This window comes from Haliotis rufescens, unplaced genomic scaffold, assembly GCF_023055435.1.
Source record: "Haliotis rufescens isolate VD_foot unplaced genomic scaffold, xgHalRufe1.0.p SCAF_8, whole genome shotgun sequence".
Lineage (NCBI taxonomy): Eukaryota > Metazoa > Mollusca > Gastropoda > Lepetellida > Haliotidae > Haliotis > Haliotis rufescens.
In genome coordinates, this window is record NW_025964372.1 from 41,622,510 (window position 1) to 41,644,851 (window position 22,342).

A 22,342-nucleotide genomic window follows, 5' to 3' on the forward strand; every position below is an offset into this window, starting at 1 on the left:
CTGCTTTCTTACAAACGTTATTTATTTTCACAGATACAGAGAACTATCCATGTTTGGATCAGCACCTGTTGCATAAGCAGGAGATGGCGTGCTTGTTAGTGGTTGCTTTGGCGGAGAATAACCTGGAGGAGAGGATGCTATGGGCAGGGTCTGACACAGGGACTCGCGTGGAAAGAGAAAACTACAAAAAATATATTGTTTGGGCACTCAAGGTTTTTGACATCAATGAAGAAGAATACACTGAAAATGTGATGAAACCTATTTTATCCCAATTGGCGGGATGCTGTCTCCATCATGAAGCAGGCTCATATAGAATAAGAAATCATGAAGTAGCAATAAAGCTAAGAGAAATACTGCTCAGTGATGTGAGACAGTTGGTTGAAAGGATGGATATGGAGTTCATATTTCGTTATGTGACATCTAGCGGTGATCCAACCGAAGCGGAACTACTAGATGTGCCTTTTAAAATCGAATTGAAACATGATGATCTGCATATTATAGCGAAGCGGTGTGTTGCAGCTGTACATGGCAGAAAGTTTGCCTTTGTGTGCATGCATTCCCTATTCCAGGTAGAGACATTTGTTGATATGGTTTGGGAGAATCTCTTGCATAATCTGAACAAGGACAGATCTGAACTGTTGAAAGTATTGTCAAAAAATGACATTGTATATGGATATTCCTTTCTGTTTTGGGCGAGCGTCACAGACAACTCGAATTTACTGAGGAAAGCATTGAACAGTGTTCAGTTTACGGTAAAGAACAGACAGGAAGCTTTGTTTGGAAGTTGCTTTGGGAGTAGTTTGGCCAACTTCGAGTACTTGTGTTCCAAAAATAACTGGAAGTTGGATACGTTGTGTATGACGCTACCCGAACTCCCAAGACCTCTTATCATCAAACTGCAGTTGGCAGTTGTAGATGATCTGAGAGTAAAGTTTGGTAAATGTTCACTTTTGGACATTGCCTGTATGGGTGGGTTGTCTTTGGTGGCTTCCAGACTGACACATTTGATGAAGACGAGCAAGACCAAGAACAGTTCAAGAAAAAATACATATGTACATTATGCAGCCATGTGTCAACAGGGCAAAGATATCATGGATATAGTTATAAAGAAGGGACAACGTAGCATCAATAACATAGGTCCTGAAGGATCAACACCTTTACATTACGCATGTGCAGTTGGAAATGTTAGCATTGTAAGCTATCTGTTACAGGAACGAGTGGACATTGGTGAGCAAAACGAGAATGGTAAAACTGGACTTCATTTGGCATGTATATATGGAAACGCAGAAGTTGTTAAAATGTTGTTACAGAACAAGGGAATAATTCATGTGACAGATAATGATGGCGGCACACCTCTACATCATGCAGCCTGGCAAGGACATAGGGAGGTTGTGGAGGTGTTATTACAGAACAAGGCCAATGTGGATGAGGGAGATAAGAAAGGCCGCACACCTCTACATGATGCAGCCTCCCAGGGACATAGGGAGGTTGTGGGGGTGTTATTGCAGAACAAGGCAAGTGTGGATGAGAAACATCAAGATGGCAGCACACCTCTACATCTTGCAGCCTACCAGGGACACAGGAAGGTTGTGGAGGTGTTATTACAGAAGAAGGCAAATGTGGATGAGAAAGATAAGGAAGGCTGCACACCTCTACATGATGCAGCCTACCAGGGACATAGGGAGGTTGTGGAGGTGTTATTACAGAAGAAGGCCAATGTGGATGAGAAAGATAAGGAAGGTTGCACACCTCTACATGATGCAGCCTTCCTGGGACATAAGGAGGTTGTGGAGCTGTTATTACAGAACAAGGCCAATGTGGATGAGAAAGATAAGGAAGGCCGCACACCTCTAAATCGTGCAGCCTGGCAGGGACATAGGGAGGTTGTGGAGGTGTTATTACAGAACAAGGCAAATGTGGATGAGAAACGTCAAGATGGCAGCACAACTCTACATCTTGCAGCCTCCCAGGGACATCGGATGGTTGTGGAGGTGTTATTACAGAACAAGGCAAATGTGGATGAGAAAGATAAGGAAGGTTGCACACCTCTACATCTTGCAGCCTACCAGGGACATAGGGAGGTTGTGGAGGTGTTATTACAGAACAAGGCAAATGTGCATGAGAAAGATAAGGAAGGCCGCACACCTCTACATCTTGCAGCTGACCAGGGACATAGGGAGGTTATGGAGGTGTTATTACGGAACAAGGCAAATGTGGATGAGAAACGTCAAGATGGCAGCACAACTCTACATCTTGCAGCTGACCAGGGACAACGGGAGGTTGTGGAGGTGTTATTACAGAACAAGGCAAATGTGCATGAGAAACGTCAAGATGGCAGCACACCTCTACATCTTGCAGCTTACCAGGGACACAGGGAGGTTGTGGAGGTGTTATTACAGAACAAGGCAAATGTGCATGAGAAACGTCAAGATGGCAGCACACCTCTACATCTTGCAGCCTACCAGGGACATAGGGAGGGTGTGTCGGTGTTATTACAGATCAAGGCCAAGTGGATGAGAAAGATGATGAAGGATGCACACCTCTACATCGTGCAGCTGACCAGGGACACAGGGAGGTTGTGGAGGTGTTATTTCAGAACAAGGCAAATGTGCATGAGCAACGTCAAGATGGCAGCACTCTACTACATCTTGCAGCCTACCAGGGACATAGGGAGGGTGTGGAGGTATAGAACAAGGCAAATGTTGATGAGAAAGATAAGGAAGGCCGCACACCTCTAAATCGTGCAGCCTGGCAGGGACATCGGGTGGTTGTGGGGGTGTTGTTACAGAACAAGGCAATTGTGGATGAAAAACGTCAAGATGGCAGCACACCTCTACATCGTGCAGCCGACCAGGGACATAGGGAGGTTGTGGAGGTGTTATTACAGAACAAGGCAAATGTGGATGAGAAAGATAAGGAAGGCGGCACACCTCTACATCATGCAGCCTGGCAGGGACATAGGGAGGTTGTGGGGGTGTTATTGAAGAACAATGCAAATGTGGATGAGAAAGATAAGGAAGGCCGCACACCTCTACATGATGTAGCCAACCAGGGACATAGGGAGGTTCTGGAGGTGATATTACAGAACAAGGCAAATGTGGATGAGAAACGTCAAGATGGCAGCACACCTCTACATGATGCAGCCTGGTAGGGACATGGGGAGGTTGTGGAGGTGTTATTACAGAACAATGCAAATGTGGATGAGAAACGTCAAGATGGCAGCACACCTCTACATCGTGAAGCCCACCAGGGACATCGGGTGATTGAGGAGGTGTTATTACAGAACAAGGCAAATATGGATGAGAAACGTATGATGGCAGCACACCTCTACATGATGCAGCCAACCAGGGACATCGGGTGGTTGTGGAGGTGTTATTTCAGAACATGGCAAATGTGAATGAGAAAGATAAGGAAGGCAGCACACCTCTACATGATGCAGCCCACGAGGGAAATAGGGAGGTTGTGGAGGTGTTATTACAGAACAATGCAAATGTGGATGAGAAAGATAAGGAAGGCTGCACACCTCTACATGATGCAGCCAACCAGGGACATCGGGTGGTTGTGGAGGTGTTATTTCAGAACATGGCAAATGTGAATGAGAAAGATAAGGAAGGCAGCACACCTCTACATGATGCAGCCCACGAGGGAAATAGGGAGGTTGTGGAGGTGTTATTACAGAACAATGCAAATGTGAATGAGAAAGATAAGGAAGGCTGCACACCTTTACATCTTGCAGCCTGGCAGGGACATAGGAAGGTTGTGGAGGTACACAGAACAAGGCAAATGTTTATGAGAAAGACGATAAAGAAGAAACTGCTTTACAAAAAGCAGAGGCACAACATCACGATGATATTGCAAGGATTATAACTGAGGCAACAAATATACATGACCTGACAACCAACCATGGTACAATTATAGATAGGTAAGAGCAATTTGGAAATGATGCTTGAGTTGACAGCCCAAACACATATATTGTGTACGCTGTTTTGCAGAACAGTTTTGAAACCTCACGAAACCATATGAGACCTCGAAGAGGACAGTACCATCAGACATAAATCAAATATCTATTTCAGCTAAAAAATAATATGGACAGTGCATTTCTACAAGGCCCCAGAAACAACATACTAAAAGTCCCAAATCAATCAATCAAATATGTCATGAGAGACCAACAGTGTATTGATATTCCATGTCTGTCCATGTCTTGGAGGTCATCTTGGATTTTTGGGCCAGTCAGTTAGTGTGACAAGTTTTATGCATATAAGTCCCAGCACACTGTTTCAGAGATAAAAGCTTCCACAGCCTAACCTCATATTTAGGAAATGTGTCGGCCATCTTGATGTTTTGTAGATTTGTCAATAGTCGAAAACGATCAATAGTTGTGAATATCTTTTTAGAAACGTAATATGGCTATTTTGCAACACAACACATGCTGTTTTTCATCAAATCATTGAACCTCATCTGAAATAAGGAAAATACTATTGACAGTCGGTTGCCATATTGGATTATGTAAATTAGACATATTTCCCAAACTTGGATTGCTTGGGACTTTAAGTATGTTGTTTAAGGGACCTTGTAGAAATGCATTGTGGTGAAATGAACTCTATCGCTATTTGTTTCAAGTGAAACCTTATTTTCTATGGGCTACATATGTCAATGGGGACTTTGCAAAAACACTGAAATTATGTTAACCAATATTTGAACTTAATTAGGCTTCACTGTGTATAATATTGAATGATTCAGTGGTTTACGTTTATGAGTATGTGGGGCTTTCATTTAGTTTGGAGTCTTTTTCATTAGATACGAATTCGAAAGCGCTGGAGTCTTTTACATCTTGATTTTGTATTATATGTCACAATAGCATCACTATTTTGATAAAGTCCTATTTTCTCTGAAATGTTGTGTCAAGTGCATGTGGTATTGTTTCAGGGTGACAACCGATGGCCAGTTTCTTATGAAATCATCGTCAGTTCCACACGGAAGCTATAACAATGGCGGTTGGCTTACATCCACACCACCAACATCAACGTGCCCCGTGAACCACGCATCAATAGAATTGCCAGGGGTTTATGTTCCGAGTCAACTGGGACAAGCAGTTTCCACAGACAGACAAAGTGTTATTGAAGAGATCGCTTTGCAGTCATCCCAACCATATCATATAGACGGAAATCTTAACAACCTCCATACAGATCCTGCACGCATGGAGATACGTTCACCCAATCAAAGATCAGAAGCTATATATGGAAACTCAAGTCATGTTCCCACCTGTGTCCATGCTCCAGTAGTTGGTGACACAGTGCCTAGTTCAGATACCACTAGTAATTCTGAGAATGTCATCATTCACTACACTGAGTCTGGGGAAAAGATAGAGCTGCAGCAGCTCTAAAAGTGGTCTAGAAAGGAGTTATCATTGTTAGTATGGTGTCCAGTGATACAGTATACATATACAGTTTTACAACCTCCTTTAGGAGTCAGTCGTCCGAATTTGGTTTGCAGAAAAAAACGAGTTATTTGTCACTTGTGTCGATGTAGCATTGATGTTTCGGTAAGCATATCAATTCCATAAAAGCAAACATTTTACTCTACAAATGCTAGGACCATAGCTAACTTCATGACGAAAAAATCCTTTATATTGCTTAGAGAATTACATAATAGATTCTTTCAAATGTTCCTAACTGGACATATGCGTATTTCAGTGTGAACCGAACTTTCCTTAGGCATTGTGTTAAGTTGAATCGAGTGAGTGTGTGAGTTGGATTTAACGCTGCTTTTAACAGTTTTCAAGTTATATCACGGCGTGACAGCTTAATGTGGGAGGAAAGCCCGAAGTGATGGAGGTCTCAGACGTTTACCATTTCGGTGATTTGTGTCAATGTAGTTTTAACGTTTCTGTTCCCATCTCGATTCCATAAAAAACGCATTGTACGTTACAAAATCTAGGAACATGGCTAACTTTCATGTTTAGAAGATTACATAACAGTTTCTTTCAAATGTTTATAACTGAACATATGCAGATTTCAGTGTGTTCCAAACTTTCTTAAAGCAAAGTATTTTGTTGAAATTAGTGGGAGTGAGTTCAGATTGACGTACACAATGAATGTTTGCAGCTACATGTCGCTGTGTAAAATATGTACTTGCAGGAACACGTGGGTGTCTTTCTATCATAGTCGGTATTGTCACTTTGATTTGTTTCTGCACCATTTCCAGTGTCAGAGTTGTGAAGTCTCACTCCCAAAACGAAGCCATAAAACCTGTTGCAATATAGACTTTAAAGTACGTTCACGGGGACCTCATATTCAGGAACATAATGACTGTTTTTGTAAAACGATTCGTCGTGAAGCATCACTTTAGATTAGACTGTAGCTAAATATGGTGTACACAGTTTTATTTATATTCAATGTATTATCCTTCTTTCAAATATCTTATAAACACAAACTGCAAGTCTGAGAAGAATGTGGCTATTTTTGCTGTTCATTAACTGTACAAATTTTCTTCGTGATGGATACGTATAATAATAGTTAGGCAGGTATTTGATTCTTATATCCTCATATACTGGAAATATCAATAAAACATGGTATTCATTTTCTTGGTTATATTTGCAGAAAGGACACATCGATGTTAAAACATCATTATCTTTGGAGTGTCTGTATAATTGTATATTGAGGGTATGTATACCACACCTGAACTTCGTTAAGCATCTGCGTAAAGGGAGAGAGTATCTGCCCAGTGACGTTAAAATATGGTGCTCTTGTTACCCCGCCTGGCGCTCAGCATTAAGGGGATAAGACTGGTCAATTTGTGGTCAGTATATTGTGTCAGAGTGGGGTATTCATGTTAAAACTTCGGTATGGTGTATCAGTGGCTTGTTCTGTAAAAACGACATGAGCAGACACACATACATATATACACACGCGTGCATGCACGTTACTTCATATAAGAGCAGAATTCTTGAACGCAACGTCAAACCTGCAGATTTTCGGGGTACGGTGGCCCAGTCGTCTAGGGCGCCGCCTTTTGCTGTGTAGAGTTGCGTCCCTTGGGCACGCCAGACACCTGTGATCCTGGGTTCGAATCCCGGTTTGCCCAGATTATGTTTCTAGGTTTGTCAGCACCATACCCGTCCTCTTGGGTTTCACCGAAGCGGTAAACGTCTGAGACCTGCATCACTTCGGGCTTTCCTCTCACATTAAGCTGACACGCCGTGATATAACTGTAATACTGTTAAAAGCAGCGTTGAACCCAACTCACTCACTCACACACTCTGGAGATTTAATTAGAAAGGAAATTAGATTCAGCCCCACTCACACCCGATATTGACGAAACATGGTGATTGTCCCTTGCCGATCTCAAATTATCAAGATTTCATTTCAATTACATGTTATCGCAAGCTGTACTACCAACGCCGTTACAAACATTATCCTGTCAACAAAGTCAATTGTAGACAATGTCAGGGATAGATAGGGTTTAATAATGCATACCACGTTTACAGTAGCTGGTCAAAGGGAGGCAACTCTGTTTTCAGATATTACGTTAGCATTTGAAAAGTACGGAAGTTATCCTGACGAGACCTGGATACTGTGGGTAAAATGCTTACAGGCGTATTGTCAATAGAAGCATCACCTGTAGCTGCTCGTACTGGGCTAAAATGACTTTGTTTTCTGAATGTGGCAAATGTACGTAATAATGACGAAAGGTATAATGAAATGAAATGCACTGATTTTTAAACGGCTTTAAATGTTGTGTTTTGTGTTGAACTCATTTTCCAAAATGGAAATAGTATTTTCCTGTTTTAAATCATACCATGAAGCAAATTTGTTCTTCATTTCATGTACATGAAACTTTGATCTTTTGATCACCACAACCATTGTACCTGTAACCTATTGTTCAGGTTGTGTGAAAGGGAGAGAAAACGTTTACGCTTACTTATGCTATTTCTGGTGATATAAACAGAGGGACGGTTTGAATATTTGAAACGATGTACAATATGAAGGTTGTATAGCACTGGGATCGAATTACGAATTACGAAAATGTTCTGATTACTTGAATAATCAGTTTTTTATTCAATTCAATTTAGAAAGTTTGTGAATTTCTGAGTAATTTATCATTATCACTGCGAGGTGGAGGTATTTGAATTCGTCAGAGATGTTTGTATGGATAAGAGCGACAAAACCCTTTGCATAATCACAAGAAATCTCTGTAGAAAGCCGACTCCATTTTACGATTCTGACTTTATTAAAAGCATCACTATGAACTTTCATTATTTCCGGGACATATTTCCCATGAAAGCCCCAATCCGTAGCATTCTAAACTTAATAAATATACAACGCCAGAGAATAACCAGTCTTGATTATCTACCGAAACACATTCCATTGGGCGCATAAGGCAAAATGGGGGGGGGAAACTATAGGAATGGATAACTGATAATCACTGATGACACCACGTCTTGTGAAAGTGCACGCATGTCCTGCCCAACCGGTAGGAGTCGCCATTGGTACAATCTGACTCCACGTGTAGGAGCCGCCATTGGTACAATCTGACTCCACGTGTTCTTAGGGTAAACTTGCAAATGCAGAAAACACAAAGAAACTGTAATTTGATAAATATATTTATTTTCCAAACATGATGACTGATGATATGACCCTGTTTACTGATTGCTGTATAGTAGACCTGAGATTACAATATTTCGGAACAAGGTAAAAACGTATGGTCGAAATGATAAAAACACAGTTTGTTTTCATATTTATATAATATTTCTTCTACCAAGGTGCAATTACACTGACAAGGAGGATCGTCACTGCAGGATGTTGAGAATGTCCTCCCATTCGATCGTGCATCTCTCTTTACATGTCCATAGTGCTTTGACCAGGTCCAGATAGGTGGCCGAATTTCCATTCCACTGCTTCCATTTAGTGAGCATAATCAAGATCTGCATATACATTGAACATGGGTGTGCAACTCTGCCCTGTTGGATAGCCACAACGCTGAGCCCAAGTTCAATCCCGACGTGCTCAAATCCATTCCCGACATGTCTCGCAACAAGGCCGAGATCTCGTGGAGTTACAGGAGTCTTCAGTCTCTCGTTCACACAGCGTTTTGAACCTACACAGAAATCTGTATTACTTGATGTAACACCAATTCTACCACAAAGGCTCACATAAACAGGTTTCTTTCTGTTTTGTGTGATTGACATGTGGTATCGAATTAACCTTTATTCATCTCCAATGCTCACCGATATTCCAAATAAGCAATACAAATTGACAGAAAAAAAAGTTGCACAAATCGTCCCATATACATATTTGTCATCATAATAACGATCAAAATATGTTGAAAGTTATGCTGAACACATATGGCATATATTACCAAATTTCTGAAATGAAATCATCAAATCATGATAAAGAATGTCGCACAAAATTATCAATTTAATGGGCAGTTATAATTTAACGCACCTCTGCTTATGATCTGTTCGATCAGCCCGTTGCTTGACTGGTGCATTCTCTAGAACGAAAATCATACACAATCAATTGTGTGTTGAGATGATATGCTGTAGTATTTCCTGAAAGGCGTTGAATTCAAATACCGTATTATTCTTCAGGTGGGATGAAACTTCCACACTATAACACTTTATATGGAATGATAAACTTCCACACAATAACACTTAATATGGAATGATAAACTTCCACACTATAACACTTAATATGGAATGATAAACTTCCACACAATAATACTGAATATGGAATGATAAACAGAGACAATGTCTGCCGGAACAGGAGTGAGTATATAAAGACTTTGAACAGTATTTTCGTTACCTTATATCCACTATTAAGCATACAGAAATTATGTGTACATATATTACTACCATTAGTGTACCTTAATGAACAGATCTAAAAGGGCGTTATTAAGACGTACCTGATACTGAAGTCCGGAGAAGCACGAGGCAATATTCCCCATGCTGCCTATACATATATGACACTGACGTACACCACTCTGTGTGTTCAACTGGTATGACTAAATCAAAAACTCTAGGCTATATGTGAGCACTGCGGGATGCCCCGGCACGAGAGGGGACACAACGTCTCACTCTCTCTCGCAATAGCTTCAACCAAAGATTTAGGAATTTCGGATTTTCGGATTTCAAAACTGATATAAAGGCGGAGTTTGGCAAAATGGTGTGTATGTGAAAGAGATTATAATAGACCTATGTGGGGGGTTATACCTCTTATCGTGCATTTTAAGTTTGTTGTCACACACTATGACCAACAATAATAAAGAAATAACATCACAGCAGTGTCGATAATTGACGTGTGGTCACAAAAGGAACCTGCGGTTCAGTATGCCGCTCACACATGTAGATAAGAGCAGTGAAGTTGTCACTGCTCTCTTATCTACATGTGTAAGCGGCAGCCTAAAAACTGAAAGAACAAGACCATAGAATGGATCAGAACTTGATGTTAGACGTGTCAGCAATACGAAAATGTCAATGATTGGACTATAATCATGATTGGATCTTCTTCAGCTGTAGTCAAGTCGTCCACACGGACAGACGGACACACTATCATACCTCTTCCAAATGTCCACTGCAAGGTCCACGTATCATGAATTTTGTTGACAATAATTTCACATACATTCTAATTGTTGACTTTCTACGCCTTGTAAAACATCTTTCAAACGCAGGTAATGTGATGATCAACAACATTTCTATTAACAGTTCGTTCGTTACATCCATTTCAGTTTCCGGAATTTCAGATTGCGAATGACAGAAGAACCCAATTAGTTATCACTTGCACATTCTTCCGCGTGAGGGGCGGTAGGGTAGTCCAGTGGTTATAATGTTCGCTCGTCACGCCTAAGACCCGGGTTCGAATCCTCACATGGGTTCAATGTGTGAAGCCCATTTCTGGTGCCCACCGCAGTGATATTGCTAAAATATTGCTAAAAGCCTTCACTCATTCTCTCTTCCCCGTGTTCATATGAGGCAGAGTGACTAGTCGTTTCGAAGGACGGATGGATAATTAGCAATTGCTCAACTATAATGTCTCTCTGGGATGATAATTGTAATAATGTGGTCTCCAGCTAGAGCTGCACTACAGCGTTTCTATTGCTCTTGATATGTAGAATATCTGTGAAACAACTGAACATGTATGTTAAGCTAGGGCAGATAAAATGTGTAGCTCTGAAGCCCAGATGACAGTAAATCATGCATGCTGACGGTATCTTATATAATTAGTGTGAAACGTAGCATGCAGAAAATGTAATCTTCGATTCGCTGATGTTATTATTCAGTCGCTCAGGAAAGATAAATTTCGTTGCACAGACCAAACCTAAGCACCCACCCATCGTCAGCTACACAGAATTATAATTCTACTACATTTGTTACATGTAGGTTACAGTCAACGTCGCATATCATATCACACACGAGGTGAAGAAACGATATATATATCCTGTTACTATATATGACATTTGTTCCTTTCTCAATACCAGTTTATCATCAGTTGGTGTGTGGCATTGTAAAGGAATGACATTTGGAAACACACGTACTTGACCTCATGGAATACAATTCTTCAATTACGTCATCTTTAAATAAAACCCGTTCTGTAATTGGAATAGATCTCGACTTAACGCATGTCATAAGCATGTGCTCAATGTGTTCAACTTCAGTGAAAGCAAAAGAAAACGCTGAACACAAATGAAATCATTGTACCGCTCTGTGCCGGTCACTGGTGGTTAATATGAAAGGATGGGTTATCTTTCGTGCCAATTCTCGGGAAAGAACAAAAGACTCAAACACATTCCTTGGTGTGTGGAACTCAAAGGTTGTATACTTGTAAACATTTTTGATAGCCGTTAATATATAACAGTAATCGCATCTTTACCAGTCTTTCACATGTACAAACATCAACAATATTGAGAAAGTCCTGCATTCACATATACATGTGCACACATTGAACACATTCATGCACTGGAAACATATGATGCAACCCCTGACGTCCCTCTCTGATCCCAGCACATCCTTACCTTATGCTCGTATTATCAGCATACTACACGTAGGTCACCAAACATTGTATTCCTGACACCACCGTAGCGTCATGTCTTTACATATAATAGTTCCTTGTATGTCCCACGACACTTAACATGCATGACACGAAGTATGACCCTTATATGTGTCACACTGTGATGGCCGTCTCTTTCACATGCACTGCAGTTGATAAAGGAGGCCTACCCGATATCTAAATCCTGACAAGCATGATCTAATATTCCCCATGATCATTTTCCCATCTTCGAATCCGCAGCGTGTGATATTGTGACACAGCTAACACAATGTAGCCAGCCCAGTTTATACATGCATACCTGATGGGGGGGGACTCCCTTGTACAATTTACCGGCACACTGTAAATCTCAGACGTATGTAATCAACAAATTACTGTCATTTCTCTAAATCACGGACTTCGGATTTCCGGATTTTCGGCTATGAATCGCCATGTCATTCAGTTACATAGTTGTCACAACAGGGGGGATATGTTTTCATTCATACTCAGTGGTTATAGGCTGCTTATCAAATCTTCTCAATGTCAACACCACGTGGAGTAAGCTGTCTACTTCAGACGCCGTAAAAGCGTGTTTGATCATAGTATTGAGACGAGAGAAGCCATATTATTACCAATAAAACTCGTATATATGATTTGTTTCTTTTGTATATATGTGTGATGAGGTTTTATTTTACTCGAAAAGCGTAAATTCGTGTGGGATAACACACAATATGTTGATGTTGAGCAGTATATCAATCAATATAAGTTATGGTGTATCAATTAATTGTCTCCTATCATGGGAATCCGGTAAAGTGGACAGGCACACTGACACGTATGCAGGATTTCTGCACTTTCCTCACTTTCTCCAGTAATAATGATGATATTAGTGTTAGATTGTCAGATGTTTTCCTGTCGTTTCCGGAGTGAATGAACTTTTCAATTTCATTCGAAAATATGACGCAATTTTGCATACTCTCACTGCAGATACTAATCTATCTATCGAACTAGGGACTATTCTGGTTTGTCTGAAATGGGGGTTGTCTGTGGGCACTACGCAATAAAACGAAACGAAACGAAACACACTTCGGGCAGCTATATGGCAGATAGTTCATGCAAGATGTGAACAAGACAATCCGACAATCCGACATAGCATATGACGTTTCGTTTGTTTGTCAAAATCAGTTCATAACACTGTGGTTGAGACAAGCAGTTAGTTCTAGGTAGGATACGGACCTCATGTTATACTACTCATCAGGCATTTAGTACAGGCTGCCCCCTGAGGTATATATGAAAACTAAGTGGTATTAAATGTAATGGAGATGAAGGAAACTCCCTTACAAACAACATGAAGGTTTATCTGAAAGCATACGACGCCGTTGGGTTCGGATGACACCAACACAGCTGAATGACCAACTCTGACCACCTGATTCGCTCCAGTCAGCTCTTGCAGCAATCATAGGATACTGGTGCCTTATTCATCACCGGATTATACACAGGGCAGATGTAATGTAGTATAATCACATGATCATCATCAGTAGCATAAGCTGGGACGCTTGAAACTACTATCAGACTGCCAGTAACACCACGTAGACTAACATAGACTCAAACATCCATATGTGCAATGTATAAATGAACAAAAAACCCTGTAGTTTTAAAAAGCAACATTTATTCGTGAAACATAAGGAAATATCAAACATGTACGTTATTCTTAACATATACTAGAGCAGTGAGTCGACAGTGTTGTTGTTATTTTAGGTGTGCACTACGAATGACACACTAAGTCGATGGTGATTGGAGAATGTTTAGTATGGCATCCATTTCGAGCGTACATCTACCTCTGCATCTCCACAACGCTCTGACGAGCACAAGGCCAGTGGCAGATCTGCCATTCCTCTCCTTCCACTTGGTGAGCATGTGTAAGGTCTGCATATAAAGTGAAGTTGGGTGTGAAACTTTGCCTTGTTCGATCACCACAAGATTGAGTCCAAGTTCGATTCCAATAGATTCAAACCCGATCCCAATATGATTTGCCACCAGGCTGACACCTTTCTGAGAAACAGGGATTCTCAGTCTTTCCTCATTTACAGGGCCTACAAAACAAATTAACATCACGTTTTATGATTTAAAAAATGTGAATGAAAATTATAGATGAGTTTGCGTTTTGAGTAATTTTGTTTTTGTCTTTTCAAACTTACATTTTAACAAACACCTTACAAATCAGAACAGATACGGAAAGTATGTTGCGAGACATAGTACATCTTAATATATGCAGAGGAGAATACATATTCTCTCCACGTCTACAGTATAGCATATGTGTACTTAAGATATTATGCGACGTTCATATTGCATATTTAACATAATCAAATTGATCAAGATGAAAAGGACATATTCAATGACATTAAATAAACGAACCTGTCAATGTGACCAATGGATTATATGAACGGATCATCTGGTTGTGTGGCTGGTGAAGTCTCTGGAAGGGAGATGTTTATACCATCACATGTCATGTATAAAATTAAATGTTGCAAGCTTATGTCATATATACTTTTCGTGCTGTCACACATACACACACACACACACACACACACACACACACACACACACACACACACACACACACGCACGCACGCACGCACGCACGCACGCACGCACGCACGCACGCACGCACGCACACACACACACACACACACCCACACACGCATACACGCACACACACACGCACACACGCACGCGCGCACGCACGTACACACACACACACAGAAATAAAGACAGACTGTATAAGACCATGCAACCACAAACGTGCACATCGACATGCAAACAATGAGCTCGTTAGTTTCTAATAATTAAAGTTCACCTACCCGATACCCAAATCCGGACCAGCATGACACATAATTCCCCATTGTCGGCTCTGTACATACGTTTTACCCTCTGCTTTACTGATCTGCTGTCCGTTCAATCGCTTGCTCTTTATATGTAGGCTTTGTGAAGGGGATTTCCCTAAACTTGTCGACAAAAATTACTGTTGCAGATAAGCGGCCGCGAGTTTATCGACGGGCGTTTATTGAAGCAAGACGCGAGAACGCGAGGTCTTTCCCAGGGTGTAGCATCTAAGAAGACTGAGAGGTAATGCATGCTATACATCATAAATCCGAAAATCCGACTTGTTGTACATTCACTTCACAATGTCAACTAGTTAGCGGAAACGTCTTTAGGCTGTGTGTGTGTGTGTTTTTGGTTTTGTGTTTTTGTTTTTTGGTGTGTTTTTGTGTGTGTTTTTGTGTGTGTGTGTGTTTTTGTGTGTTTTTGTGTGTGTGTTTGTGTGTTTTTGTGTGTGTGTGTGTGTTTTTGTGTGTGTGTGTGTGTGTGTGTGTGTGTGTGTGTGTGTGTGTGTGTGTGTGTGTGTGTGTGTGTGATGAGTCAGTTCGCATTGAGAGCTCAGTGGGATATAACAACATAGCGAAGAGCTTCACTTGAACTGATTGTGAAGGCGGAACATTCTGCTGTTTGATTGACCTCGATGTGAACAGACAGCAGTTGAATCATCTCACATCTACTCCCTACACATCAAGTTGTGATTAAAGTGACATGCGTGATAATAAAGGAATATCTGCTATACACTCATCCTGTTGAATTGAATGTACTGGTTACAAAGAGGAATATAGAAAATGGCTATAGTGTACAACAATGTCACATTATCCCAAATAGACTCAATATATTATGTTTTAGATATGATACTGACGTTACAGTTGATGAAGTGTTATTATTAAATAACTGACAATTGAATAACTATTCTGAAATGCATTGATATTTTTGAATGGACATGTGAATAAATCCAGTTGAAACAGAGAATCTCTGATTGACTGTGTCGGATTTTCGGACTAGCTAAGTCACGAGACAAGTAAACGTTCTTGTCGTCTCTTGATTGACTTGGCGATCGACTACGCCTGTCCTATACTTTTTTTTTATCGAAAAGTACAGCATGAGTAGTATTTCATTTTAGTTGTTTTCATAATTATATTGTAGGTATTTTACATGAGTAAAATTTTAAACTCCCCCTTTTGACAATGTTATTGACCCAGGGGGTAAAAAGCACTTAACATCCACGTTAGTGTTCCTGGATATAATGTTAGTATTATGTGACGTACATTAGTGTAGAAATAGTACAAACTATACAAACATCTCGTTCTAGTGATGTTTCAAAGTGAATGTCACGTGGAACAATATGCCTTCAGCTTCGACTTATGTCATCTACATTTCCCTGTTGCTTATGTACTTAAACGCATGCACATATCATTCAAATGTCCTGGAAAGACACATTTTTCTTACATCTAAGCTTAAATTCAATCAAGATTCGGCATCACAGGCCTGATCAAGTCATCCCAGAAATAGGAAATAAGGTAATCTTTTTACTAAATATGACATGCTACCTGTCAAAATCATTTGCAATTCTATCCCTTATAATTACTATGACCTTTACAGGGAGATTTCACACCTCCTTACTCACTTACTTAAATGGATCGGGTGGTCATGCTTGGTGACTTGGTTGACAGCGTGGAGTAGTAACCCGACGACGTGAGTCATTGCTCATGATAGTGATCCCTGGATTCTTTGGTCGAGACTCGATACTTTACAGGCCACCGTGATATGTCAAGAGTATAGCTGGTAGCGGCATTTGGCATACATACAGATAAAATAGTGTATGTGTGTGTGTGTGTGTGTGTGTGTGTGTGTGTGTGTGTGTGTGTGTGTGTGTGAGAGAGAGAGTGAGTGAGTGAGTGAGTGAGTGAGTGAGTGAGTGTGTGTGTGTGTGTGTTCGTGTGTTCGTGTATGTGTGTGTGTGTGTGTGTGTGTGTGTGTGTTCGTGTGTTCGTGTTTGTGTGTGTGTTTGAACGAACAAAAGACAAACAACAACTTCAACATTTTCATGAAGATGTTTCTGCAGAATGTTCCCTTCGCAAAACTGAAATTTGAAAAGGATCATATGTTTTTATATCCAGGAAATACTTAATGGGGCAAATTTTACGAGTTGAATGGGCGTGAAAGCATGAATAGCTGCATAAGAGGAAAAATAGTGGTGGTGTGGATTGGCATACAGGAGAAATGAGACAAGCATGCTGTTAACCAAAGTAAATCGTCTCGTGCACCAATACACGTGAATGTGTTTGCTTTTCAATAGTACATAATATGATATGAACTTATACACATTAACAGGTCATTTTGCGTTGAGAGCTCAATGGGATATAACAACATAGCAAAGAACTTCACTTGAACTGATTGCGAAAGCGGAACCTTCTACTGTTTAATTGACCTCGATGTGTACGTACAGCAGTTGAATCATCTCACATCTATTTTCTATACATCAAGTTTTGATAAAAGCGACATGGGTAATAATAAAGGAATATCTTCTAATATTTTCCTCCTATTCATTTTAATGTACTGGTTACAAAAGAATATCTGGGTAATAATAAAGGAATATCTGCAAATATATCGTCCTGTTCAATTAAATGTACTGGTTACAAAGAGAAATATCGAAAAATGGTTACAGTATACAGCAATGTCACATTAGCCAAATAGACTCAACATAATATGTTTTAGATATGGTACTGAGGTAACGGTGCTGCAGTCCGCATTGGTTATTGCAGAGCATGTGTCGGATCTTAAATAACTGACAATTGAATAACTATTTTGAAATGCATTGATATTTTTTAATGGAATTTTGACATGTGTTATTATTAAATAACTGACAATTGAATAACTATTCTGAAATGCATTGATATTTTTGAATAGATACGTGAATAAATCCAGTTGGAACGGAGAATCTCTGATTGACTGTGTCGGATTTTCGGACTAGCTACGTCACAATCGCCGCCGACAAGTAAACGTTCTTGTCGTCTCTTGTACCGGGTCTCGACTACTTCTGTCCTATACCCTGAAGCTGAGATTGTTTTGTCGAAAAGGTACAAAGTAAATAGTATTTCATTTCAATGGTTTTCATAGTTAGAGTGCAGGTATTTTACATGAAGTAACATTTTAAACTCCCGCTTTTGACAATGTTATTGAACCCAAGGGATAAAATGTATATGTGACATACATTAGTGTAGAAATGGGACAAACTATACAAACATCTCGTTCTAGTGATGTTTCAAAGTGAATGTCACGTGGAATAATATGCCTTCAGCTTCAACTCATGTCATCCATATTTCCCTGTTGCTTGTGTACTTAAACGCATGTGCATATCATTAAATTTCCTGGAAACACACATTTTTCTTACAACTAAGCTAAACTTAAATCAAGGTTCGGCATCATAGGCCTGATCAAGTCATTCCAGAAGTAGGAAATTAGGTAGATTTTTTTACGAAATATGACATGCTGCCTGTCAAAGTGATTTTCAATTCTATCCCATACTATGACCTTTACAGGGAGATTTCACACCTCCTTACTCACTTACTTAAATGGATCGGGTGGTCATGTTTTTTGACTTGGTTGACAGCGTGAAGTGGTAACCCGACGACGTGAATCATTGCTCATGATAGTGATCCCTGGATTCTTTGGTCGAGACTCGATGCTTTACAGGCCACCGTGATATGTCAGGAGTATTGCTGGTGGCGGCATTTGGCAACAACAAACAGCTTACATCTTTTATGAATTTTATGAGTGTGGCGGGTGCTTCTGGTAGAGCATTACATGCTAATCATTCTGTGGAATACCTGGTGTCATCACTGATTTCCAGTGATCCATTCATATACTTTTCATCACTATTTCATCTTTTCTATGCATAAAAATGTGACAGTGTTTCAGGCTTCTCTATTATTGAGAATATGACTTGTAATTTTGTCATTCGAATACTTTGTCAAGATATTTGTAGAATGTAGGGGAGCATATTATTGAATACATAAAATCGGATTTTCGAAACAACTAGATTTGTCACCCCTACAACTCTGTTGCAATGGTGCATAGATATGAATGCAGTCACTTATTGTCCAAATGTTTTATGGTAAAAGTGTAGAAGACTGGATAGAATAGTCATTTCCTTGTCTGTGACGGGTGCCACCAGTGGCACCTTTTCGCGAACTTCTGGTATCATCTCTATTTGATTTCATACCTGAGAACCACTATAGCCCATGACCAGTATTTGCAAACTTCCAACCAGGAAATATTCTTACAAATAGAATACAGCTACTATAGAAAGTAAAACACTGATTGTAGTCCATAATCAATCAGCAAGATTCTACGACCGGCAAACCCTTGTGAAATTGTTCAAAAGAAGAGACAACAGATAAACAGTAAACTTGGAACAACATAACACACATAATTTGACTGTTCAATCGTGACCGGACATTGTGGGTCAAATGGTTATGTGAGACGCAATTATGTCTCCGGATTTTCGGATTATGGATGACGTTTAGGCCACATGTATTCATCCCTCGCTAGTTCATCCTCAAATAAAAAAGACAGAAAGACAAGTTGTTACAAAAGGCATCACAGCAATTTATTAAAAGCCTTTATTCCCAACACATACACATAGAATCACAATGTATTACAAACGGAAAAGATATTACTGTATAAATGAAGAGTGTTCAGTGTGCAACTTGAGGAAACAGAAAATCAATCAGATCAGTCAGGATCCCAAATTATGTACAAAAGCCTCAGTGAACCTAGCATCTCGACTCGATATTGCAAAGCGGGAACCCAATCAATCAATGATAACTGTACATGAGAAGAGTGTTCAGTGCAGCGCTCGTATATGAGAGAACATAAATGTAGACATGATTTCTCTGTATGTGGTCGTGGAAACTCAGTGAAGTATTACTTATATACCCACTCGTGTATTCACAGCATAAAGCAAGACAGTGTCATGTGAAAACAGCTCTTCGACTTGATTACACAGACACAGTGGACGGTCCCTGAAGGATGTTGAGAATGTCCTCCCACTCAATGGTACACTTGTCATTGCATCTCCACAGTGCTCTGACGAGGAACAGGCTGGTTGCAGTTCTTCCGTTCTTCTCCTTCCACTTTGTGAGCATGTGTACAACTTGCATGTACAGTGAACATGGATGTGCAAAAGTCACTTGTTCGATAACCACGAGAGTAAGTCCAAGTTCGATGCCAACAGACTCGAACCCGATCCCGATGTGACTTGCAACAAGGCTGAGATCTCTTCCAGATACAGGAGTATCCAACATCTCTTCATTTACAGCATATGCTTGGTTCCAGTGTGTTGGCCCTACAACATTAAACTCACAATAAACTACCTATTTACTTGTGTTCATTTTGTTTGATAGATGATGTTACAACATTCAGTTCACATTCATTATTCCAAATTAGCTTCACTAAACAAAAAAATATGGTACATACATTAAGTAACGTAAACAGAAATCATTAGGTACACATAGAACTAAACTCCCTGAATTATAATAAGACAAGCAGATTGTTTAAATTCAATAAAACTAAAACATCAAACTAAAAGGCGACTGTGCTTGTTGTAAGAGGCGACTAACAGGATCGGGTGGTAAGGCTCGCTAACATGTTTGTTGCATGTCATCGTATCCCAATTGCGTAGATCGATACTCATGATGTTAATCGCTGGATTATCTGGTCCAGACTCGATTATTTACAGATCGCCGTCATATAGCTGGAATATTGCTCAGTGCGACATTAAACAACAAACAAACAAAAAACAAGCAAACAAAATAACAAACAATGTGATTTAACGTACATGTAACTCTCTCTGTCAGATTGGGTTCATTTTGGCAGTTCATCGAGTTCTCTGAAGTGGACAGTCTCTGGAATCGAAAAAACACAGTTTCAAACACGATTGATAGCTACACCAGCATAGCAATAAAACAATAAGGATAATCTTACATAAACTAAACAAGACAATGCAATGACAAATTCTCTTGAACATGTACACACGCATAATAAACATTAACACGCTAATGTTCGAATAGGGAAAGCACGTGAAATATGCCTATGGCTGTATACATAACATCTTGACCCACCTGATATCGGAATCTTGGCCAGCATGAAACAGTATTACCCATGCTGTCTGTAATTATGCCTCTACTTCACACATGTGTATCCCACAGCCAGCTGACACAATCTGATAGTTTCGACTGTACTGATATAGGCTTTATATATCGGAATAGCATAAGGGGATTCACCTTTTTGTTGACAAGATGTGGTGTGGTACATTTGCAGTCACAGGCATATGCTACAGTCAACTTACAACCGATTTTCGGATCGCAGATCGCGGAGTTCGGATTTAAGGATTTCATTCGCCATATCAGGCTGATGGGTATGGGTAAAAAAGGCCGATGATGATGCAGGTGAAGGGACAAGAACTTAGTCCTGAAACGTCGTTACAAATAATAGAGAAATTGTGATCCATAAGAGTCTCATGTCTGTCTTATAAAGGCTATTCAACAAGTCATATCGATATTTGTCCATTCTTGGCCATCTATCTTGTTCAGGTGCAGTAAATAATAAACCTGTTAATGTTGCCTTATGTTCAATGAAATCAGATTGTAATGTGACACCTAAGTCGTTGAAGCGTTGGCTCAACACAACGAAGATCAAGTTAAAATTCCCATCATGGGGACAATGTGTGACGTCTTGTGTCTCTCGCCGTGATTGCTGGAATCTTAGCTGAGTAAAACTGTACGTCTCACTCAAAATATTATTTATTGATTTCGGCGTCTTGTGCTGCAAACGATTATTGTACAAAATGTACTTAGGCTGGAGTGGTAAAGGTGATTTCAATTATTAAAAGTTTTATTTACTTATAATAACTTGTCTTGAACCTCGTTTAATACTTTTAATTTATCTAGAAATATTAACAGCAAGATTCAACCAAAATTCCTTTTATAGTTACCATTTCACTACTTGATGTATTCAGTTCACTTGTTCATTTGTCTCCTTCATAAGCTCAGGTGTAGATGAACCTGTCGTTCTCATGTTCCTTATCACCAATACACGGTATTCAGAATTTGATAAATACAAGAACCATTAAATACATCCCATCACATTTCCTTCGCGGTTACGATTACAAATGCTTCTGTCTTCAGTCTATGTTACAGACAATAAATAATAAATACTAAAATAGTCAATAAATAGTATACACATTCTTATGATATCATCCGACATAGTGCCTTGAAGGTGTTTGCACATAATATTTGTGGCTCAAAGCAATATTACCAAGGAAAACGATATGTATAAATCGGTGTGTGTAGAAATCTGACACTGGTATATGATACATTAAAAGTGAACCTTGTTTAAACCGATCGATCATGATAAAAATCCTTGATCCGAAAATCCGAACA

The 22,342-nt window shown here is 39.8% G+C and overlaps 2 protein-coding genes across 3 annotated transcripts in view; one reads left to right on the forward strand and one right to left on the reverse strand.

Moving 5' to 3' along the window:
• LOC124127928 overlaps positions 1-6,579 on the forward strand; it is a 19,132-nt gene extending 12,553 nt beyond the window's left edge. Inside the window, exons 7-9 of one of the 2 annotated variants that reach the window (XM_048389888.1) lie at positions 34-1,415; positions 3,780-3,922; positions 4,927-6,579. In XM_048389888.1, coding sequence (XP_048245845.1) covers positions 34-1,415; positions 3,780-3,922; positions 4,927-5,383 — 1,982 coding nt within the window. In that variant the 3' untranslated portion in view covers positions 5,384-6,579. The remainder of the gene's footprint in view (positions 1-33; positions 1,416-3,779; positions 3,923-4,926) is intronic. The other variant, XM_048389889.1, reaches the window with a different exon arrangement.
• Positions 6,580-13,726: 7,147 nt separating this feature from the next.
• On the reverse strand, positions 13,727-14,953 carry LOC124125544. The gene is made up of 3 exons (XM_046488874.2): positions 14,879-14,953; positions 14,433-14,493; positions 13,727-14,110 (listed from the first exon to the last, which is right to left on the reverse strand). Exons 1-3 carry the CDS (start codon positions 14,918-14,920, stop codon positions 13,797-13,799), a joined length of 417 nt encoding a protein of 138 aa, XP_046344830.2. The 5' UTR covers positions 14,921-14,953; the 3' UTR covers positions 13,727-13,796.
• Positions 14,954-22,342: the final 7,389 nt, after the last annotated feature.